General features: G+C 43.4%; 1 protein-coding gene across 1 annotated transcript in view; it reads right to left on the minus strand.

Moving 5' to 3' along the window:
* iqsec3a (IQ motif and Sec7 domain ArfGEF 3a) overlaps nucleotides 1-25533 on the minus strand; it is a 73647-nt gene that overhangs the window by 40793 nt on the left and 7321 nt on the right. The window contains exon 2 of the mRNA XM_079294136.1: nucleotides 19200-19280. Coding sequence (XP_079150262.1) covers nucleotides 19200-19280 — 81 coding nt within the window. The remainder of the gene's footprint in view (nucleotides 1-19199; nucleotides 19281-25533) is intronic.

Raw genomic sequence — 25533 nt, forward strand, 5'->3', positions numbered from 1 at the left:
AGAAAGCTCTGACTCAGGAAATTAAGGAGTGAAAGCCTGATGTACAAAAGGAAAAAAATAAGTTTACTGGTCATGGAAGTACATCGTTGGTTTGATCAATTGTATAATATCTTCTGTGGCTCGAGCAACTTTGTAACCCTGGTTATCATTAGCCCAAGACGTGGGCGTTTATACAGGGCAGGTTAAAGGAAAATTCAACAAGCTGCATTATGGGAATTGTGGGATCTACCATCTTTTAAGCTTGAACCATTAAGTCACGGTATCTTAAACTCTGCTGCGTCGACAATTCGCAAGTCCTTCAACTTAATGTAAGTGCAATAATAGATCTTGAAATAGCCCTTTACGTTCCAGGAAAGCACACAAAAATGTGGCACACATCATAGTGCCACTCTTTAGAGAGAATAAAGATCTGATTCATCCACCAGGGCCTCCTTTTATGAACAGATGAAAAACCACATCTAGTCTTTGAGTCTCTGTTTTCCTTCAAACGGAAACATACATCCGCTATCCCATCTGCAGCTCCCTCGCTCCCATAAGAAGTAGCGTCTTGTTTCAGAGCAAAGACAGTAAAGTCTAGAGAAAGGACTGAGGAAGCATATTTGCAGCACATTCTTGGCCACGTTGTCTGAAGAAGCTTTTGTGTAGAATGGCTTACAGATATAGCCATGACATGTTTAAATCATTAGATAGACACTGGACGAGTCACATGGTTAACTGTGTCTGTGCTTCCCCCCCCCCCCCCCCCCCACAGAGGACAAGAAGTCAATTTGCACTTGTTAGTGATTTAAAGTCTCATAAAGGTAATTTTGAAAAAAACATAAAATTGATCGGTCTATCTAGAATAGCTCTGATCAGATCAGATACATTATGGAAAATGGAGTGAACTGTTCTGGAACTGTAAAAACTGGAAGAATGAGGCGATAAAGTGCTATTTGAAGAGTTAAATAGACATAAAATATGCATGAAGTTACTATGCTCCTATACCAAGCATGGCTAACTCTACCCTGTGAAGTTCCCCTGGAGCCGACATACAGTGATGCATGCTAGGTGGCCTTCTCTTTGTGCTTCCTGCTCACCCCATGTGATCAATCCTGCAGGGATGGAATTGGTTATGGAGATGCCAATCAATCGTGCGCTCACTTGAGTGGGACGACACCGCTCATAAAAAGCACTGTTTAGCGAGTAAGAGGCAACGTGACGAGAAGAAACCGAGCGTAACAGGGAGGCATTTCTATACTTTTATATGTAATCCATACATTCTGGGCACGGAGTTGACTGAAGAGGACTGAGATCAATATCGACCAGTTTATGTTTCTGAAAAGCACAGAATCAGCCTCCAGCTCTTGTTAAAATCCCATAGAGACATTCTTAAACGGCGGACCAGTGATAAGTATCTCAGGGCGAGCAGGTTGAGGTGAGACTATACAAAAACAGCACACGGCACACTCAGATGCTTGCCTCCTGCTGTACAGGGTTATCCTTTCATTTACCGTGTTGAATTGTAAGACCGAACGAGGATAGTCGCCCCTCAAGGATTTAAGAACAAACTGCTTGCACATACTGCACGAAAAACACACAGACCATTATAACCACGGGGCATTCCCATGCAATGTCAATGTAACGTCTTTCCAGCAACAACAGAGCACAGGGTATAAAAACAGGTTGGGCTTGTGAAATATGCAAGACAGGATTTCAAATTGAATCTCTTCAGAAGCCGATGCCCCGGGATGTGGATAAAATGGAGGGAGACGATAGAAAGAGGAAGAGGGAGCGAGACGGCAGCGGTGGAAATTGCATCGTAGATTTATGGTTGACGTACAACTGCAAGCACAGATGTATACACAGCCCAGTATTCGGGGTCAGGACTTCAAGGAGGGAAAATGACAGGCATTCATCACTCAATGTCACAGAACGTCATTCATAAATCTGGTTGGATATCCTCCCAATCTGCTTTAAAGAAACACGCTTCCATACTATTGGAGACATGCCTAAATTACTTTCAATTGAATGGTTGTTGTTTTTCTAATTGAGGAAGTATCATATCCTTAGAGACGGCATGAAGTTATTGCTGAGGTAGACCTTACAATGCCATTTACAGTGTGTCCAGAACATAAAGCCTGCTTTAGATTATCATTGTCTGAGGTCTGAATCACGTTTATTTCCCTCCTTCTTATTCACATCATGTTGCAAATATGAATCACCGTGCTATTTTTATACATCGTGGCAAAAGCATCTTTTTATGGGTGCCTAGCAGAGAAGCATGAAGAGAAGGAAGTGTTCAAGAACAACAATGCCTGGAGAAAGAATTCGGCTGCCGCTTTGCCTCGTTGTGGAAGAAACAATTGAGCCGTCCCCCAACCCTGATGATTTCACAAGTGAATTGACTATTTCACATCTCTGAAAACATCCTCAGGCGGTTTACCGATGCTCGGGTGACTTGTTTGAATTTGCCTCTTTTAAGCAACACACAGGACCTTCAAGGACCACATGACGGAGGCTCTTTGATGCTAAATCACAGGAGCTTGGAAATACTGGCGATGGCTTAGAAATATCTTTAAAAGTCGAAATGTTTTCTTTAGTATACAAAGATATTTATTTAGATATTAAACAAATCCAAATCAAGTTATTTAAAGAATGGATACACATTGCCAACATGTTGTAGTATAGCTTGCGTACACATAGTGAGAGAGAAATGGAAGAAGAGAACGAGCAAGAAGATGAAACTGTTCCGATTAAATTAAATCAGAATGTGAATTTGCGCAAAACGTCTTGAATTGCGATATAAATCATCTTCAGTGTCCTGTTGTCCGTTTTCAGTAAGGCCATTTCTGTCACAATCAACTCCCTCCACAAGACCAAAGATTGAACTGTAAACTAGAATGAACTGGTATTTTACACTTCTTACTCATGAGCTTATTGAATAAGAGAAGACGAGCCCACCCACAGCACCCACCGTGATCTGGAGTCCCCCGGGAGCTACTTTATGTGTGTGTGGGCGAGCATGCACAGATAGATATTACACTTTCAAATGTAATGACATTTCTCCTGGAATTAGCGCGTTTATTCTGATTAAGGTGTTTATGTAAGCCATTGAGCCCTCAGTAATATTAGTGGAATTAAAGGCTCAACCCAAAAATGTATTTTAGGTTTGAAAGCTGGATGTAAAAGTTCAGAGCAAGGGGGTGTTTCGTGATTCATGAAGGAAGTAATGCAATATTTGATTGGTAAATATGCCATCATTGAGAACAGAAGGCTTGACAGGTACCATTAGCTAATGGTGGTGGGGCTTAGCAAAGCAAATCAGTGTACGTCGGTTCAAATAAAGAAGAAAAAAGACCAGAAACATGGCAGTGATGAAAACGCCGCTGTCAACAGATAAACAGTGGACAAAGAGGAAGAACCCAGGATGGACAAGGAGATGAATTGGGGACATTAAATTGCCTGGTTGACAGACAAAGAAATACCCGTAGAATGGCAGAAAGAGTTGTCAAGACCATCGAGGGGAATCAGAGGCAGCTACTGACATGGAGATAACTCCAGACTTTCATTACCATCCGGGAGGAGAGAGGAAATGAGGGGTCAAATTTATGTTGGGAGTCGGAAGTTACTCACGAATATCCATGGACTCACTGTGAAATTTCAGAATGCGGAGGGTGACAAGATGAAGCGGTCTCAGCAGCAGAAAGGACAGATCCCCAAATGGAAGAGAGAGGCTCACAGTCATGGACCGTATTCATAGTGGCTGCTGACAATACCTTTCTCCTGCAGATTACTCTTGCTTTCTTGCTAATTACAATCCTACACAAAACAAATGCTATGCTGTGATATTCATAGCAAAATCTGATGCAGTTCAAGCCATTTGTACTGCAGTATTGTGAGGTGGTGTCAACAGAACTGGGAAACATTAATCCACTTCCTGCACCTTCAGCAACCTAAAAAACCTGCTGATGATCACACACACACACACACACACACACACACACACACACACACACACACTGCATTCCTTCTGAACCTTTAAACGGGCGTTTGAAGGAGTGAGGACAAGCCAAAACGTCCTCACTTTCCAAAATGTCCTCACTCTGAAGGTCTAAAACTCAAATGGGTCCTCACAATGATAGGTGTACAAGTACACACACTTCTCTGTCACTACAGGAAGTATATCTAACAATGTCAGCGTGAACGTGACCATGTACACGTAGAATGATCTGTTGCGTCCTTGTTTGAAAAGAGAATAACGACAGAGGGCATTTGGCATCTGATCAAACATTGTAAACTCTTCACTGTATTACACCAGAGTAGGCCTTGACGCCCATGAACACACACGCACTCACACACACACACACACACACACACACATACACACAGACTCAGCACAGCATCGCCGGATACCTAATGCAGCCAAACACAGCAGCCAAAAATACAGGGAGACCATGAGACGAATAAATACAAGTTGTTCAGTTTGTTATACCACGAACAAGACTGTCTCCACTTACAAATACAGTACCATAGCAACAGCCTGGAACATCACACATCATCTTTCGTCACAAGACGTTAAAGTAAAAAGAGATTGAAGTGAAGTAACTAATCCAACAGTATGTACAATAAGCCCTTATTCCAAGTTTATACAAATAGAGCCTTGCAGTAATTGAAGGGGTCTTGGAAGTTGTTGATAGTTAAATTCTGCATTATCTACTGTTCAGAGAGAGAGGATGCAAACCCTGGTCACTAATATCATTATGCCCGCTTACCCTTTTATTTCGCTGTGCTATAACAACATCTACTTCCTGCTTTCGCACACAAGTCATTTTAAACAACAAACAACTAATGCCGTCAATTGTTGCGCACAGACTTACAGTGTGAAGCTATTTATTTCCTTTCCTTACAGGGTTTATTTGTCACCAGCTGCAAAAGAAAAAAAAAATGTGAGAGGAGGTTGTTTATTGTGACCGAGGCAGAAGAGGCATGGTCTGTCATCGGGCTCTCTATTATCTGTCACTGTTCTCACACACACACACACACATGCACACGCTCATATACTCCAAATCAGTCTCCCCTCATCGGTGAAATTGCTTTCAAGGGAAGGGTAACAAAAACAATGTTTCACTGTGCTCATTCTACGGCACAAAAAAAGAAGAAAAATCAAGTTAAGTCAGAAGGTGACCAGCGTTGTGTTTCCATTGACTCTCTTGAAAGCGGTGCGATGCTATCCCATCACCGAGCCGATAAGAGGGGCAGAAAATTCAATTACATCTCAGTGAAATGTGAAAGGTTTCTCTTCCAGAGTGGGAGCCCGTCCACGCCTGTGTGGACCTTCGCGTTCAATCTTTTCACTGACTTTGGAGGTGACGTGGGTCGTTCGAGAGCGACCAGTGTGGTTGGCGATGTCAGAGCAGGTCCATCACAAAAATGGGCTTTGCGGGCCACTGTAGAAGCAAACTAATGGTGCGTTATATGGTTCTCAAATGAGGTGAAAGAGTGGAACCAAAAAAAAAAGAAGTACGTCTGGTCTGCAATAATAAGTCTGACTTCACCAACAATGTCCTTTACATTACAAGGCCAAACTAAGTTATGCGAGGAAGAGCTGTACTTTGAATGATTGTGAGTCATTGACACAGTTTTCAGCTTCTTCTTCTTTGCTTTTTTGTTCAAGGTCTCAGAATGGATCTTCATCTTGAAGGCTTCTGCGTGTTTCAGTTCAACATAAAAGTCGATTTTTTTTTCTTCTTACTGGCACCGCCGGGTCTGTTTTAACAAGTAACTCATTTTGGCCACCCATCACCTCTTCAAAACAAGCCTTGAACTGACAGGGAATGACACAGCCTGACATACACACTGCAAAGATGACTCACACACACACACACACACAGCTGAAGTCATGGTAACAGGCTCCACACTGTGCACAAAAGCATGACAGAGTAAAAAGGGATGCTCTCTGAAACATTTCCTTTCATCAGCATCCAGTCGTCTAAAGACGGTGTTTTCATTTTAGCAGATATGTCTTCTAATACGAGTCCTTCTGATAAACATAATTTCTAATACTGAATACATATATATATACCTATATTTGAAACAGAGAAAATATATTATACTTAAGGATGACTTTTTACCAGATGGAAACAAGCATGTACATCATTAAATTTCCCTCCACGATCTAAGCCTCAACTCAGTGGTGGCTGTGCATTTTATACCTGGGCCTTCTGTGCTGGCCTACTGAGCTATGGTTATTTGTTTCTATTGGTGTAATAATACACGTATCCGTATTGAACCGTTCGGTACGAGGCTTACGAACCGAACAATACGTTGGAATAATACTAGTGCATTTGGAAAATGCAAAAGCTTAAATTGTGGGAAATATAATGTTTTCGGTGGACTGCGCTCAAGTAACAGACAACGTGCTGTGTGACATTTTGAACCCGGAACAATAACAAAAAACAGCCGAGGCAGTAAGAAGTCCTTCTCATGGACGAATAGACCGCGACCGGCCGGCGAACGCAAACACCGGCCGGCGAACGCATGGGTCCCTGCATGGGTCCCTGCATGGGTCCCTGCTGGGTCCCTGCATGGGTCCCTGCATGGGTCCTTGCATGGGTCCCTGCTGGGTCCCTGCATGGGTCCCTGCTGGGTCCCTGCTGCGTCCCTGCTGGGTCCCTGCTCCATCTCTCTATCAGTTTGGGGGTCCTTGGCCTGAAAAACGTTGAAGACCTCTGATCTACACCAGGCAAAACCCAAAGAATTTCATAATTTCTTTCATAGCTTTCAATTTGAATTCTTACTACTCCAACTGCCAGCTTCCTTAAATTTCACATTAGTCACGTGCTCGCCCACTGACCAATCACGGCGCACGTTAATGCTGACTACTTAGCAGGCTATCTGGGTAGCATCGGCACGTCAAAGAACACGCCCAACAAGTCAAACTAAAGATCTGATTGGTTGAAGACCATATGGCAATCAACAATATCGTCCCTATTCACTTAAACTGCAAAGTCTACCTGCAGGACCTCAGGCCTCTCTCCTTACATAGAGACATCGGGGCTGAATCTGATTGGATAAAAGCTCTCCTTAAAACAAGCTGTGCTGGAAGCAGAGCAACAGAGGAAGACAGGAGCTGTGCAATGAGAAAATAAGCTAATCGGAAAAAAAATGATCATACATGTAGTGTATTTGTGAACAATGATTCAATTATAAAATAGCTATGACTTTGTGATTCTGTTTCGGCCAGCAGAGAAGGCTTAGCTGGCCCTGACGGCCCGCCACTGCCTCGACTACGCTCCTTCACTCCCCCTCACTCGCCTCTTCGTCATTCCCCGCCTCTCACTAAAGTGAGTAAGGCGACAGCGGCGTCAGGTCGCCTTGTCAGCAGTGTTTCGTGTCCTCCTCCACATCCTCCTCTCCACTCATTACCTTGTTGATCTACCGTCGTGAGGCTGTCGGCGGGCTGTCGGGACAAGGACTCCACCCGGTGATGCACGCTGAACCTGACAGTGTCACCCACGCCGGGTACACCTAATGTCCCTTCACAGGGAACAGTATGGAACAACCTGTACCTCTTAGATCTACCTGGTTCCCTGTGTTCGTGACTGGGAGGCAAGGCCTTGCTTCTTTCCTCTCTGTTAGTACCCGTCTGTGTATGTGAATCTCTCACTCCCTCATGCTCCTGCAGTTATTTATTTATAGGTTGTACTTGCTTGTGGTGTGGATTAAGTGAAACACACAGGGATGATCTGGCAACAACAGCAAACCCAGATGTTCAATGTGGCACCGAGCAGCGTAAAGGCAATACACAATCACGGTTGTGTTTGCGTGAAGCTCTGATATTCAGGCATCATAGCTGGACATTTCTTTTGCAGTGTTTTGTAGTGGAGGCACCCCACATTATGTAAAAAAAAAACAATGTTATACAATTTAGTAACAGCTCATTAATAAGGATGTCCCATTCAAGTTTTCCTGTGGATCAAATAATTAAATATGTGTCAATATGTAGCTGACACATTGAAATAACAGGTGTTGCCATCTGAATTTTTCAAAAGCTATTTGATCCAAATGCGGAGCAAACACTCGCAGGTGTTACAGAGTGATGCTTCCTGAACCTCATCAACAAGTGAGTACTCGGAGGACAAACACCGACTCGCAGAGAGCACACAAACCCACAAAATGGCAAAGAACGCACTCACAGATTAAACCTTTCGACTGATAATGTTTGATAAGTAAGTAACTTAGAGCAGCATATCCGAATGTCGAAAGGAAAGAAGAGGTCTAAAAACGAATCAATAAGTAAACAAATACCAGAGTCAGATATCCAACTACATTGATACACAACCACAGATCCGACACACATTCCTCAAGAAATTCTGAAAAATTGTGTCCGATGAGAGTAAAGTTAATGAGCAGAGCAGTCAACACAAGGTGAGTATTAGCAGCATTAGCAGCTAATGCTACTTCCAACTGGCCCATAACTCTCTCCCTTTATTTACAGGGACATAATAGTAAAAAATCCATCCTCCCACTAAAAAAAAAAAGGTTCACAGCACTTCAGCGTAAAGTGATTCACACATGATGAAGATGTGCATAATTTGTATTTAAAAAGGTCAACCAGAGCCTCACATTTCCACGCTCTTAGTACCTCTTCTGTTTCCTCCCAAGCACTGCAGACTGAAGCAGATTGTTAATTCTCCCCTCCATTTTAACCTGCAGGAGATTCACAGCTCACACTCTGCCCTCTCCACTACCTCTGGAGCCGATTGGGAGGGCAGCTGAGGGCTCCAGATGCCTGCTTTTTTGGGGCATTTGGCTCTAGTTTTCCCTCCACAAATGAGCTGTAACACACTGGCACCGGCTGATATGATGTGGACTGTGTGGATGAAAGCGATGGTCATTGGGCTCAAATGATCAAACTGCAGTCATTGGCTTCTTTACAGTGATGAGGTGGAAGGACAGAGGATGAAAATACGGGCTGATGGCCAAAAGCAGAAAGGTCAGTACAAAATGTGCAGCCAGCATTTGGATGTCTCTGACTGCCAGGACTTGTATTTCCCATTAGCACCCCCTGCTGTCCAGAGGCCAGTTAACTGTGCGTTAGACCGTTAGACAAAGGGTACAGCTACCAGTGGTGTATAAAGTACTCAAAAGCCATACTTGAGTAAAAGTAAAGATACCTTACTGGAAAACTACTCCAGTAAAAGTAAAAAGTCACCTATTAGAATACTACTTGAGTAAAAGTAGTCCAGGAGCAACAATGTTCAACATAACATATTGTACATAACTATACTTTTGCATCTACTATGAACTTATCATCATAATTCTCCGAAAAGCAATATGACACTATGAAGGAGTTGTAACAGTGCGTTTATAAGTATGCTCATTAGACTAGAGGATGTAGAGGGCAAATGCATAATATTGTGTTCAGCAAAAAATATCCACTTGATGCATCAGGTCAGTGTTTAGAGAAAGGACGCCTGCCTTGTAAACTCCTATGGACCTGATTTGAACACAATAGGCAAAGGTTTTGCTCAAGCTGAATCTGCAATTGGGCGACTGCTACCATCATAACTCCATCTGATCATCCACAAAATTACTCAAATATCAAAACATGATCAATACTAAAGCAGCAACACAGTCATTACTTGAAACTGAAACATGTCCTGTTCATCTTCAAAAGAAGTTGGTTTTCAAAATTGCGAGAATTCAGTCTCGCTCTTCTTGGGCTGAAGACTCGTCCTGCGATGCTAAATAGCCTTTCACAGGCCGCTGAGGCAGGTAGATGTGTGTTCAGCGTCACAGACAGCTTGCGCACAGCTGCGAAGGATTTCCCTAATGCTAACGCCAATGCTAATGCTGCGCTCTCGCGGCTCCCATCAATCCTATGGTGTGGTGGCTAGCTATAGCTAACGTTAGCCAACTAGTGCTGCACAACTGTCAACACTTCCTCAGCTCACTAACTCGCTAGCGATCCACGGGTGTTGGTCTTCGTCACCACCGTCGTTTGTTGCGGGAGTAGCAGGTGCTTCCATTTCTGCTTCCATCATGAAATCAGTCATCAGAAATCAGAGTGGAATTCTACTCAGGTAGTCGCCCGCTAGCTTATAGCATGTAGCATCCTGGGCATCACTGGGAATCAAAACACCGCGGCTTTGAGAGCACTTGTTTGCAATTGTGCATTAACGTGATTAACCAATGATTTAACTTGCAAGCTACCACTGATTCACCAAACCTGCTTGCTTGCAGTCTGTGTTCCACCACAGTCCCCGACGCTGCTCTCAGGATTCATTTTGTTTCTAAAGATAGATTTGATTTTGTAGCGAGTAACGAAGGTTTCAGGGGAAATGTATCGGAGTAAAAGTATCAGTTTTCTTTGCAAAATGTAGTGAAGTAAAAGTAAAAGTAAAGAGAAATATAAGTCGTAAAGTACAGATACCCAAAAAAAATACTTAAGTACAGTAACAAAGTATTTCTCCTTCGTTACTATACACCACTGACAGCTACACACAAAGAACTGATACACAAACTCATCCCAGCACACTATGCCCTTTTTTCTTTGCTCACTCCCGCTTGCAATCAAAACCCCTCACCTACACACACAGGGGACAATTTATCGCCGCACGTCAGGCCGTGTGTTGAACTATTGACTGGCCTGCAGAATGGGAGTATGGGTATTCTGGGACCCCTCAGATGATGGAGACTAATAAGATGGCACGCCATCAAAGACGGCTACAGAAAGGAACAGTGGAGGGGAAAGGAAGATCATTTATACCACCTTGGCACATTGTGTGCATGTATTTGTGTGTGTGTGTGTGTGTGTGTGTGTGGGTGTGTGAGTTTGTGAGGGAATGAGTGAGCTAGCGTGGATGCTTATTGAAAGTCAAAGAGCCGATACACTGTGCTCAAAATCTGTATTTTCTGAAATCGCACAAGATGGTTGTCGCCGGGACATTCATCTGAGCCGTTGGCAAATCAAAAGATCTGTATTCAGGCTGAGAACGAAGAGAGCCATAATCAGAATAGAACTTCAGCTCGTAATGATTGCCTCATTCTTACGTTACGGGAAAAAAAAGTGCATTTATTGTTGTTTTTTCTAGCAGTGACTGTGCTCGCACAGAATGGTTATTATGGTGCTGCATGGTAAGTCTGGACATGATGGCAGGAGCTGTGCCTCTAGGGACGAGTGAGTCGGTCCCAAGGACCAAAACCATTGTTGAACGTGGTGCAGCAAGGGATGAGAAATGATCAGAAACCCCAAAAAGAGTCATTTAATGTGTATATTATTGTTATTATTCACTGCCTGCCTCTGCAGAAAATCAAAATGTGCTGTATTTATGGTTTTGTCATTACTTCCCTCAGCATATTTCAGTGGGTATTCTGGCAGTAGCCGTGCCTCCAGGGACCAGTGAGTCAGTTAAATGACCAAATCCATTGTTGAACATGGTGCAGTGTATTTCCTGCCTCTGCAGAAAATCTAACATGAGTCTATCTCTTCATTTAACACTTAAAATGCACTTAGAGTCTATAGTCTGTGATCCTTCTGTTTTACCTTTCCACACCATTGTTTATTGTTCAAGTGTAATGATTTATGAACGTCTTTGATGTCTTTTTGGTTTTATTGATGGTGCTATTGTTCTTATTGTTTCATGATTCTGTTGTTTGTAAAGCACCTCGTAAACCTCGTTATGGAAAGGTGCCACATAAATAAAGTTTATCATTATTAATTGTAGTACTAGTAGTAGTAGTAGTCGTATCTAATCTAGCATTATCTAAATATTTTAAATCCAACCAAACCTCAGTTTGTAACACAGACTTTCTGTTATAAACCAGATGATCATGAGGGTTTTCTTGACAAAGCTCCTCCAGAATCAGAGAAGACATTAAACAACTGATGTCACAGGTTGAGCGGCGCTCCTCATTGCTTGCAAACTCACTTTGACACGTAAAATGAACGCAGTGCCGCAGTGAAAATCATATTACGCTACATTGCTATCAACATCTTTCATTCGTGCCTTTAAAAGCGGTATGTGTGCGTCAAAGAAGATCTAAGTACCAAGCCCTGACATTCATACAGAGGCTGAAAAAAGACTGCTGATTCGGAGACACACAAGAGACGCTGCAGCAAAGTCATCAAAATGTTGTGCTTTTATTAAATCTCCTCTGTAATAAAAACCCTCTCAATGCTGAGATCAGCTGCAGAGCGGAGAGCGAAGAGGAGGAGAAGCTCTCAGATCTCACCGCTGTTCTGCCAAAGAGAGGGCTGACGTGACACTGTAGGAATGCGGCAGAGCAACGAATAAAGTAGGTGGTTTCCTTTGTGCCTCATCATCAGGGCCTACATGCATCAAAAACAGTGAATGACGTCGATGATCATGCAGCTGGGCATGAGCAGATGTGGTATCACTGTTTTGTGGTAAGAGTCTTGCATAAAACACGCCTTAGGGGTGGAAATAAATTAGTCGCAGCATCACTTTAATTCGAAATTACTCCAAGCACTCGCACTGTAAAATATGCTTTCATTCTTTCACAATGCTGCTGAGTGCTGATTTCAATTTCCGGGTGAATTCAAACCCCAGAGGATGTGTTTGAAGAGGAGCTCGGCCCCTGAGGAGACTCACACATGAGTGCTTCTCTGATTGGCCAAGAGACAAACCCTTTGAGCCAATAGGAAAATGACAAGAGCAAAAATTCAGGGAAATAAAACAAGGTGGCGCTGGGACTTCCGCAATAACGGAGGACGAAAAACAAATTCAACCACATGTGCACAGACACTCCTGACGAACGGTCTCTGGATGCTGTCCCACATCTCCCTGCTGTGCCCTCTGTTCCCATGACAACGGAACAGCAAGCCGACAAGGTCACTTCCTCCAGCTGAGGCAGCATGCGACGCAGAGCGAGAGACACGGGCAGAGGCAGATGAGCACAGTTATTAAATCATGGGGCGAAGAGGGGCGAGAGAGATCTGGCGAACTATGTGATCGAGGGTATACCACGCAGGTGAAATCTAATTTGCGGATGCACAGGTGAGACTAACGCTGGGAGTCTGCTGGTGTGAGGACAAAAACAGATCATAAAGCTCTGTACAGTGTGTGTGTGTGTGTGTGTGTGTGTGTGCGTGTGTGTTTGTGTGTGTGTGTGTGGCACATCTCAGAGGCAAGTCCTGAATGACTAAAAAGAGCTTCAGGCACACGTTCCCAACATGCCCCTGAACGTCCTCCAACACAACAGATCAATCATTTGATCAGCTCCTCCGGCCGCCTCAATGCATCATGGTTCCTGTAGTTCTCCCCAGTTGCTGTACCCACGGTGACGAAGCATTTTCCAGCTGCGTCATCCCCACGTCACCTTTTCATTTGGCATGGATCCACTATTTAGCGCGGTTTATTATTAATTCCGATGATTAATTCGAGAAAAGGGTGTCTTGGCGAGACGGCACAGCTGTCTACTCTTGTCACGACCAGAGGTGAATTCATGTCCTGCAGAAACGCCATCATTCTCCCCACTGTGATCTCTCGAGGTGTCAGCTTCATCTTGAACACTCAAGGCATCGGACATTTTATTCCTGTATGATCAAGGACGTTTTGGAGGTGCAGATGAAAACGAACACCAGCCTTCCTAAGTCTGATCTGGCAACAACCCCAATGTGTTGTCCTTCTTTTTATGCTGCACTAAAGACATACGCTTCACCAGATGCAGTGTTTAGTCCCGCCTTCCCTCTACTTTAGCATGATTTATAGCCCATCATAAAAGATAAGGTTGTAAACTTGAATTGCACTGTGGGTTAAAAAGTGCAGATCACCACAATTTTCTTCTGATGAAGTCTAAATGAACCCACAAATCATGCTTTAAAATTTTGGGTGAGTGGTTTTACAAACCATTACTCCCAAAAATAATCTTTAATTTGATTGCCATGTGTTCATTAAGATTCTCTAAACCCATAGAAAGTAGAGGAGGTTCATGAACTTGATAACGAACTCCCTCTCCGAGAAGGTAAAAATCATTACGGCAGATTGTGTGAGCTAATTAGCATAGCGTACCTCATTAAGGCGTTGGTGTGTGTACGTGTGTGCAAGTCGTTTGTCAGGAGCACAGCAGGAGGACTAATTTAAAAGAGGTTTTAGATGGTGAGCAAGATGTGCACACGGTGAGCTGGTGGGGGAAAGCAGTCGGTTTGGCAGCTGAATCGCCGACAGGCTCGAGTATAATGCCAAAAATATGTGCTGCCACCTGCCAAAGGCTGACTGGTCCGTCTATTTTTAACTCTGTGACCAAAAGTGCGCGTGTTTACTATCCAATCAACTCCATCATTAAGTGGGTGACTCACCCATGAAGAGAAATTGTTACTTACTTGAACTATTTTCTCAAATGAATTGTGTCAAGTGCTGTGGAAGCATGAAAACAGTGGTACTGTGTCAGACTTTCTAAGCCAAATTTAACCTCCAAGCATAAAGACGTAAAACATTTTGTATGTGGTACATTCCAATATATATAAAGTCTTGATTATCGACGTTGTTCTGGTAGACATTAGTCTGTGTGACTGGGATGCTATTCCAGAAATGTGCTCTTGTAAATAAGGTACATATTGTGTTTTATTTACACTTGACAGCATGCAGGAAATGAAATAATACGTTTATAGTTTGAATCCACAGCTTTCACTGCTCCTGCCAGGCCACTTGCCTCATTCACGGTTTAATGATTCCCCTCAAAAGGTCAGCACTTGTCAAGATGGCTTGCTATTGTTCATTTACTTTTTCCCCGCGGGAGAATCCACTAACCACATCATATCCATTGGAATTCATTGAAATTGATGCACAATTATGTCATTTTACATGCTGATGTGACGTCGTTAAGTGAGGCACAGGTTGGCCTGAAAGTGCAGGTTTCAACCACCTGGACCATGAAATGTGGATTAAAAAAAAAAGTAATGTGCCCTTTTTGTCTGGGGCATTTCTGCTGCATCGTGCTCTAAAACAGAGCCAGATGTTGCACCAAACACCTTGTATACGTTTTTAAGTGACAACTCCAACCAACCCTAGCCAACAAGTTATTGGCTACTTTACTGGACCAGATCGCTGAGAAAGCAGCTGCACTCACAGCATTTACACATACTGTACACATCCGTTAGTGTCGATGGGACAACACTGCCTGTTATCACCATGTTTTTTTTGAAGTGGGAGTTCACGTGCAACGGTTTCGTTTGTAACACTTGAGAAATGATTTGGATGAGATCCCACACACACACTTGAGTAAACGTCACACAGTGGGCACCAAACTGTGAACATCCATTTGTGCTTTCAAACGTGTTATCAAGCGCGAGCAGACGCGGTTTCTTGCGATGTTTTCCTCATCAGTGTACACACACTGTTACTTGGAAACTCCGGCAGTATTCCTGAATGAGTGTGTAGGAATGAGCATTTGTACGTGAATATTTTAGACAGCTCAAATACAGCGTCACAGTGCTCTTTTTCACCCTCAAGACTGGAGAGGCTTCGTGTTCTAAAAGTGGACTCTTGCAAACACACAGCAGCCAATTAAAAAACGTAACGATTCCACCTGCGGCTTGTCCACCAGGCACATTCCTGAGTGTCATTATTGATGGCGCTTCTGCTGGGCCATTCTCCACCCTAGAATATTCGAATAATGCTCTCCTTCCATCTATTAGGTTTCTGGGGCCCTCCGTGTTGACCGCAGCAGTTCTCAGTTTTGCTGCAGAGCGTAAAGTTAAACGTATACGGCCCCTTATGGAACTGTAAAAGTAACAACAAAACTCCCGTGTGCAATTTAAGAACACTGCAGCAGAAGACGGCTCACACTACTAATTTAAAGGCTGTGGCCATCCCGCAACCATCAGCCCCTTCCATGAGTGATTATAGATCTGACTTGGTGACCCTGAATACAAATCCACTATAGTCCCTTAACCCTCTGGTGCCTCCTTAAAGCTTGGCATGAGTGACAAGACTGTCAGGGTGAGATTCTAACCTCCGTAGGGTCCTCATTATATGTGACAAGTGAAATCCTCAACTCTCTTTTCAGTTCACAACTTCCTACTTCCTTCCTCATTGAAATGATCCCACATACACCATGTTATTGTACCTGCTTGTGTCCCCCAGATGCAGACAGACACAAACCAAGAGCAAGTATGGCTTCAAATTAGTAGAATGAGTTGTTGTAGAAGTGCACGCCGGTGCCCTTTTCTGAGCTGACCCCTCTGACTCAGAGGCTTGAATTGCTCTCAGTAGAAAGAGCGGTGCAAATGAAATATCAATGATTGTCTGCCGGGTTCAGTGAGTGAAACAAGGTTTCATTACATCCTGAAGTGGAGGCAGCGCACAACGAGGCAATGAGTTGGCCCTTATATATGTTAATCAGGCCTCGTTAAGTGGCGAGTGGATCCCCTCAATCATGCCAAGTAACAGTATTCACACGCGTTTATTTTTACGAGAGGCTTTTGTGGATTTTCGCAGGGTTTCAGTCATTCTCAAACAATCGCTGCGGTTTGCGTCAACAAAAATTGCAATAAATTGCATTCCTTAGTTAATTCTAAACACACAACACACATATTTTTAGATTGTGTAACCGACACTTTCCGAGGATGTCATTATCTTTTATGTCTGTTGCGAACAAATATCAATAAATCCACTTAGAATTCATCGGAAAAAAAGGTGCTCCTTATTAAAACTCCGGAACCTGCATTACGATCCGTGGGTACATTGCAACAGGGAATGCTAATAACTAATTCGGCATACTTTTAATCATGACAATTTGCCAAAATGTAAGAAAAATATAGGCTAAAAACAAAATGATGCTCCAGTTGTCGGCCACATTCCCAAAAGCATGTGTGGGGGGGACAAAGTCTGGGATTCTATGGTTACGGATCCCCCTGCTGATCTATGGGGTGTGCACAGTGTTGTGTGTTTTCCTGGAGCATGTCAATTATCGAACGACTGCTGTGTGTACCGTAGTGACACACTGGCACACACGGACATTAACACACACACACACACACACACACACACACACACACACACACACACACACACACACACACACACACACACACACACACACACACACACACAGATAGACAGGGAGCTATGTTCTGATCACTGCCAAGCCAAAGCATGCAACATGATAAGAACTTTTTTTTTTTTTTTTTCGACATGAACACAGATGCATTACATGTGTCAACAAGAAGGCTCACCAGTTACCAGCATGGGAAAGACCCTACAGTACACACATCAATGCATTATGGTAGCTTTTTTTACATTGCATAGTTACACTTTTGTTACATGGTTGTATTCATACATGACTCTTTCAAACTTAACGTGACCACAGTGGAGAGACAAGCCCGAATGAAGTGGACGTGGCTGGGGATGGATGCGATGGGGTTGTGGGGTGCCATGTGGAGTCATGTCGCTGTGATGCGATGCGGCGATGCCACGTGAGTGAGTGATCGACAAGTTACTGACAGCAATGCGGAAATACAGACATCAACAACAACAGAATACAGCTTTTAAAAAGAGATAAGACGCGACAAGAACAACAACAACAAAAAGAAAGACACAACCACAAGCTGCTTTCTGTGGAGGCCCCAGAGAGTCCTGCTTTGAAGTGGTTCGCTTCAGAGGTTGGCAGTAAGGGGAGTGTGTGTGTGTGTGGGGGGGGGGGGGGTTGACAAGTTAGCAGAGACCTTCTGTTGTGCACTTTGTTGGTACCTTTAGCTAATGGACCCTAAGCGCAAAGCAATCACAAAACACAACAGCAACAAACCGCCTCTATCGAGCAAAGTTCAAGTTGCTGAACTGCGGTCGATTCTTGTCTCTCCAGCTTTGATTTTATGAAAGTCACTCCTGTTTTAACCACTGCCTCTCCAATCTCATGTATTTAGAGGCATGAAGTGGCACTTGTTGTGACAACAGGAGCTGTAAGAGACTTGGGTTTTGAGTTGGGCCGTTTGAGAATTTATTTGATGAATAGCTTTATGAAGCAGCTCTTTAAAGTGGCAAACGAAGCCAATCATAAGAGTTCACTGCTCTGACTTCACCTCTACATTAACCGAATGGCTGATTTTAAAAAAGCACCTCAAGTGTTTAAAGTAGGCCTGCCACTTATTATTTCCGACACTGTGGGGGGGGGGGGGGGGGGGGGGGGACAATGATTTGCCATTAATACGTGTTTGCTTATCTTCTATTCTCTGCCAAGTTCATACAATGCAGTAAAAGATTCCTGTAAAACTAGCAGTCCACAAAAAACAAAACCATTTCCGGGCGGATGGCTTAATTGCTGCTGATGCAAGATGAACGCCATCATTTTCAGTGAAACTCCAGAGTGCACTTTGTTTCATAAAAGCAGGAGGCAAACGACATTTTGTGCCTTCAATTCTGCTTGAAAGGAGCGAGATAATACCTTGTGAAAGGGGATTATTATTTATTTTTGTACTTGCTTATTTAATTCTATATTTTCCAGACTGCCCATTCAACATTAAACATCAATTATCATGCCCCCTCAAAGCTGTTGTACAAAGGCAGAGGCAGCACAAGCAGCTAACTATTAGTTGGTTTAATTTTCATATTCCTCGGGACAGTGGATGCAAATTATCACATCAAACTAACATCCGAGATTTTGAATCGTCTGACTTTAAATACTTCTTTGGCAGTAAAAGAGACTTCTGGAATTGATGTGCAAGTACACACGGTTGGATTTCCACTGGATGTATCGCTGGCATGTGCCAATCTGACACGAAGAGATAACAGTATAATCACCCTGGCTTTGCTTGCTAAACTCAATGTAATATGTTTCCAATTACAAGCAAGCACTTGGCCTTTGTCCAGGAAATTGGATCTCGGCGTGATTGATTGAGACATTACTATTGCGGCGATTCATCTCGATAGTCTGACTAACACTCACAAGCACTAAAACAACCTCAAAGCCTCAACGAGACCCAAAACCCAAGAGCGCCTCGCCCGTATTGGCTCATTGTGATGATGGAGTTTGAGAAATTCAAATTGTCCCTGAAGCATTTACAACCACTTCAACTTCAGATGACACTGCTGGGGTAGTTGTGTTGCCTAAAGTAGCTCCTGCAGCGCCGCTATTAACAGGATGCATGATAAGTGGCTGCAATTCAAACTTACAAAGAAATGAATTGTTCAAAGTACGGAAAGAAGGAAAAGAAAAAACAACAACATTGTGCCGATGTTAGAAGGATGCAGTGGTCTTACCTGGGGACACAGGCGGTAGAAGTCTCCCCCTCGGGGGCCTCTGGGGCAGGGCAGCAGAACTGGTGGAGCACTGTTTGGTTGCTGTGTGATGAAGAGTAGAAGCAGAATGATAGAAACTGTGAAAAGGAGGTCATCGTGTTCTGAAAGTCTTTCACTTCCTGTTTCAAAAACTAGCGCAAGGCAATGTGCTGTTATGTTCAGAGGAGCGAAAATGGGGAATGGTAAGCCGTCAGACATTGTGCATTTAACAAGTAAAACTGTTTTATAAAAGAGTTTAAAAGAAATACCAGATGACACAGAACACCAGCCCCTCTCCAAATAGAACATCTCCTACGACATCATATCTGACTACATGATTTTGGATTGGGATATATACGCTGTTTTTAGTGCTACTGTTATATTTGAGGTGTGTAAAATGTTACTTGTAGTTTCTACTTTGATAATGTGGATCCAAATGAGTAAAAAAATCTAAAAGTTGAGATCTTTCCTCTGGTTTTCCTTCTTATTTGAGTGTCATTTTCCAGGTTACATCCATCCCTTGGAATGAATTACAGCAGAAATATGTAAATTCGATACATTTAGTTTATTTTCGGCAACCCTACTGGGTGAAACAACCGTCATTGTTTTGTCATTCTTCACCTGCCCACCAGTTGTTCTCAGTGCATTTCCCATTCGAGCTCATCACCTGACCAGTTGCCTCCCCTTCACACCTGCTTTCCATTAGTCATCAGCCCCAGTATATATATCCCCGTCAGCAGTCGCTGTTTTCCGCTAGATTGGCTTCTCTGCCTCATGGCTGTAGCGACCTGCTTCTCCCTGTCTTTTGACATGCAACGTCTACTTCTCTCTGGGTCCATGTGTACACAATGCTGCTGCAGTGTTCGTTTATAGGGACAGTTAGGAGAGTTTGGTGAATCCCACATGGAGGGGAGAAAGGAGATTTGGGATATGAATGTTTAAAGGACCTTGCATGAGGCCGAGTGTGTTTCGATGAGAAGCAGTGAACGCTTCCTTTAATCATAAATATAATTGACCAACTGACTCCTCCCTTGCTGCAAAAGAATAAAACACTTCAGTTCAAAGTTTCATCCTACAACTTCCTACAATGTTGAGGTTGTCTTCACATTTTGGCCGATTTGACAATTTGCAGGAAGTGTGGCTGTACTTCAAATGTGATACTGAAATGCAGCAAGGAAAGAGCAGGGATATCAAATTTGAATGCGCATGTGAGAAAGCCATGAGTGCATTCACTTTCCTCCCTACATCCGTGTGTCCTCCCTCTCAACCTGGACGCTGCCTCGCATTCTTGATTTTACGGCCTCATCCATCTCATCCTTCAGTATCATCCATCCTCCATCCCTTATCACTCCCCATGTTGCCTTTTGATCTTCCGCCCTGCCGGACATCTGCCTGCCCTCATCTCTGTCTGCTTCCCCTCCTGTCTGTCCCTTGGGAGAGGACAGAGAAAACAAGGACCTCTGTGTCTTATACATACCAGCAGCGTGACTGCTGTTTCACCTCAAGAACACTAAAAACGGTTCTTTGTGCTGCAAAGTGAAATCGCTCGATACACAGACTTTTTCGGCGAGCCAGAATCTAGAAAGTTGATCCGAAAGGTCCTTTTTTTGTGTGCAGGACAAGGTATGAAAACATCGAGGTCAATGGAATAATCCGTTGTGTTGCACTGATGCTGCTGTCATTTTATTTAACTGCTGTATTTCTAGGTGTAGTAACGTTAACATTACACCTTATATGCAGATAACTGCAACACATGTTTAATTGAATACAACATGGCCGGTACTTTTCTTGTTTACCCTCTAGGTTTCAGACCAAGACGGCCAATGTGCTGTGCCTGCTCGCCTTATCTGAACTTAAAACGAATTTATCATTTTTAAAAAAGCACAAAAATGCTGCCAACTTGACTTTACACCTATTAACTCATCTATCTCATACGAGATGATGCTGCCACTTGTTGTGCATCATCTTCATGCTGCGGTTTCAAATGTGTGCATCCCCACTTGCCTCTGATATTGTGTGCTGACCAATAAAGACCTCAGACGCGCCAAAACCTGCTGAGTCGTCCTTTTCTTGACAACAGCGTTTGAAGAAGAAGCAGAGCTCATTTTGAATTGAATCAACAGGTATTATTGGCAAGGAGGTGCCCCGTGCAGCGGGGTTAGATGCCTCTAATGATGAGACGGTGCACGGACATGAGTGTGGTCACATCTGAATCATTGATTTCCCCCCTATTTGAGGAAAAACACCTCACAGGAAAGTATTATGGGATGGAACTCTTTTCATCTTAACCATCCATCTCTTTCTGCTTTGATCTCTGGCTTCTCACAATTGTCTCTCCATTATTTGTTTCTGCCATCTCTCTTCTCACCTCATATCTTTCCACTCAAAAACAGCCTGCGAGTGTTTGATAGCACTCTCACTTTACGAGGGGGGGCCACACTGCGCGACGGAGATGTCACGTGCACGCGACCAAAACTGCATAAAAGTCAACTATCATGTCGTGTATGTGAATCTGTTCATGTGCAAGTCGTACTGATATGAGAAGACTGTGATTTCCTAATTAATCTCTGGATCATTGTGACGATAATCCACCCATTCCCATGTTCGGGATTATGCAAACATTTCTTCTGCATCAAGATGAATTCGTCTCCAGTAAATTTGCAAACCCTTGCCTCCAGTTTTCAAACCCCCCCCCCCCCCCCCCCCCCCCCCCCTCCATCCTCCATTCGAGCTGTTTGATCGATGCGGTCGCTGAAGATGAAATTGAACTCACACGACCTACTTTCTGATCTTCCACACCATTGACTCAGTTTTTCCCTGATGGCCTAAACTCGCTAATACCACCGATAAAAAAAATCGATACGTTTTTATAAGCTCTTCCACACACTGGGTCTGTTTGAGGGCGAGTGTAATCTGTGCACCATTGTATTTAGTTTTAATTTCTCATGTCTAATGTGTTTGTCGATGCGCTCCTCCTCGTGTTGAATTCAGCTTTACTGTGTCAATTCGACTTGGCTCGTGGCAGAAAAAGATCCACGCGCACTGAAGTGATACAATTTGAAGCAGGGGACGGTGATGAGAGAAAAAGGGGGGGGATAGAGGGAGAGGGGATCAAAGCCCGCAATAATTGACAGACCAATTTCACAGACCATTTCCTGGGCAGTCAGGACAAAAGAGTAGCTGTGAACATGCTCGCTCATTGAAATAACAGAAATGCAGCTTTAGAGTTTGCCCCTGAAGGCCACACATGGTAAAGACGCAATTGATCTCGGTGGAGGCAACCATTAACAAAAGTGGTTCGGCTAAAGCCTTTAAGGTCGCATGGCTGCTTGCTTTTGTTGCCATTATTTCATTTCCATGTTTGGTTTTTACGCAACATTTTGGAATAAATGCATTTTTGAGTCAAAGTCAAATCAAGAGTTTAGTATGTGAAAGAAAAAACATTTAAATATAATTTAATAGTAAGGTGAGTTAAATAGAAATCCTTCCAACAAACTGCCAGGTCAGCGTATGAAAAGAGAACAAGGTACTTTGGCTTAATTTAAGTCGGCTAATATATCACATACCTTCCACAAAACAATGACACTGACGTTTGTTTTGTAATACTTCACTTCCACTTGGCACTTGGTTCATCACTATGTTTTACAGGCTAGAAGTGTGCACGGTTTTTCTGAGGAAATAAATCCATGGCGGCGTGCGTAAAATGATGTATTCAACATTATTGTGTGGTGGATTATCGGCCGAAAAATATCCTTGTATGAGCTCTGCACCAATCTTACACACACACAGATACACTCCTCAAAATTCGGTCCTGAAAGCCTCCCGTATTAATTCCTTTACACGCACGCGCACAGTGAGTTAAAAAAAAAAGCTTCCTTGAAAGGGTTACGTCAGCACGGACTCTTGGGCCGTCCCAAGCGGCTTAGCTCGGCCTCTGCAAGCGAAACCGAGGGAGCTGGAGATGGACGAGAGAGCGGGACCAGCTTTCCCAAGAGGAAGCTAACAAAAGAGGAAGAAAAAAGAACTTAGTCCTTGTTTTCGATCCCTTAAAAATCTCCTGACGGTGTCAGGAAAGCTGCAACTATTGAGCTTTATTCCCACTATATCTCTGTCTCATTGTGGCCTATACTTCACTCCACTGCAGCACTTGACAGGAAATATGAAACCATTTCACCGTCAAGCTCTGCATGTATGCTGCATCGTTTCTGTCTGAACAAGACGAGCCTGAGATTGTGAAATGTAACACACTGTTACACAGAACCACCTGAGAAGTCGTCATTGGAAACTGTTTGGATACGGGCAGGCACTCTCGAAACAAATGACACTGAGCTGGATTTATTTCTAGAAATAAAAAAAAATTCTGTCTTTTTTTATCGTATGACAGATATCTGGGTTTTTGAAGTTTGTGCACCGTTGGCATGGCAGACATCACAGAGAATCATTTGCCACAAAAAATAGAAATGCTTGCAACCATCATTCGCTAGCTACACCCACTAAATGTATTCTCATTCTGATTTAAAATGCAGTGGGCGTATTTGGTGTAGCAAAATCAATAATTGCCAATTTTACTTATTTTGCTACTTGTCATCTGAGTTGCAGAAATCTTTTTGACAACAAGATTGCAGTCTTGTTCGGTTGAAGAAGACTGAAACTGAGCTGGATTTATTTCTACTTTATTGGTCCAAATGAAGTAGTTGTTTTTTAACCGGCATGCATCATTTCTGTTACGTTACTGCTGATATTTCCTGATTTGGCTACTTCAAAATAATAGCCTTTAAAGAAAAAAATGAACTGACTGGGAACTTTTATTGTGAAGAATTTCAGGAAAATGCTGCGTGTGCCTTTCTTCAGCTCCTGCCAGGATATCAGCTTCGTGTTCATCTCAACAGGCCCAGGTTTCACACGGAGTAAGGATCAACAAATTGAGAGACTTGTCGTTAAGTTGTCAGCATATATGCTGTATTATGCTATGATGTACCGCGGCTCAGAAAAGGTTGATAAACCCTGACTTAGCGGACCAAAGCTAGCAGCTAAATAATATCCTGATTTGTAGCTAATGCTACCATGTGAGTAAGCAGAAATTGTGTGGTACAGAAAAGTGTGTCACCATGACTTAAAACACAAAAGGATCCATTTGAACCAGTAGCAGGGGAACATAGCTGCCACTGATTTTCCGATGAAAGCAGCAGTTTTTCCCACTGTTTTCTCCCCAGCTGGTGCCTCCACTATCGAGCAGTTGTATCAGCTCATATCGAGCATCAACACTCCACTGCGTTGCTGCAGGGCCATCTGCTGAAGACTTGGCACCCGGGTCAAATTTCACAGATATTCCCCATGCTTCACGCTGATGCTTGACAGGCTATCAAACTGACATGGTTGTCTTATATCCGCCGCAGGGCTTTGGCTGATGAGGAAGATCCCATCAACCAGATCGGCAACATGAATGTTGTGCTGAAGTAAACTCACAAGGAAGTAAAAGAACGAGGAAGAAAAGGGCATGTAGGCAGACGATGGGGGTGGCGTGACAAAAAAAGACAAGAAAGCTGATTTTTCACCACATCATCCACATACGACGACATCTTTACTCCAGTACCCACACGTGTGACTCATTCAGACTTCATGTCCTGCTTCTCTCATTTGCTTCTTTTAGCATGTGCTGTTGAAACCTCCAGTGACATCACTGGTAGAGTCATCAGCCCCTCCCCCTGCCGCTGCGTATACCTGATGATGTAATCCTGGCATCGAGGGGTTGACAGACGGGGCCGTTGATGATATAACCACAGTGGAGGGGGAGGGCAAGAAGCTTTAATGGTCATCTGAATGGGATGACAATCTATGTGTGGCCAACACGAATGCTTATTAAATGTCACGGGGAACACACCGACAGGGCGCATACAAACACATGCGGTTTAGTCCCCTATTTGTAATATTGTGCAGAAAATGACTACAGTAAAGCACAAACAAGCAAGTATATTCATCTTTAAAGTGACATATGTACATGAAAGGAAAGTAATTGGATGAAGGAATGTGTGTCCGCAGGTGTGAAGAATGCAAATGAATGATCAAGTATTCAGGGCAATTAGAAGCTATATGCATCCTCTACAATAAATCACGGTTGAGCCTTGGTTGAGGCTTTGAGCGATGTGTTGAGAAGACCAGGAAAGCCGATTGGACATGCTGTGCCTGTTCTGATCAGCTCTGCGGTGCCTCCAAGCCTTCTAGGTGGATGGCTTTGAACATTGCTCTGGGTTGTAAAGTTAACCATACCTGACATTTCCCTGGGCATGTGTGTGCCTGTGCATGGCTCTGTGTGTTT

Source organism: Melanostigma gelatinosum (assembly GCF_949748355.1).
Source record: "Melanostigma gelatinosum genome assembly, chromosome: 22".
NCBI classification, from domain to species: domain Eukaryota; kingdom Metazoa; phylum Chordata; class Actinopteri; order Perciformes; family Zoarcidae; genus Melanostigma; species Melanostigma gelatinosum.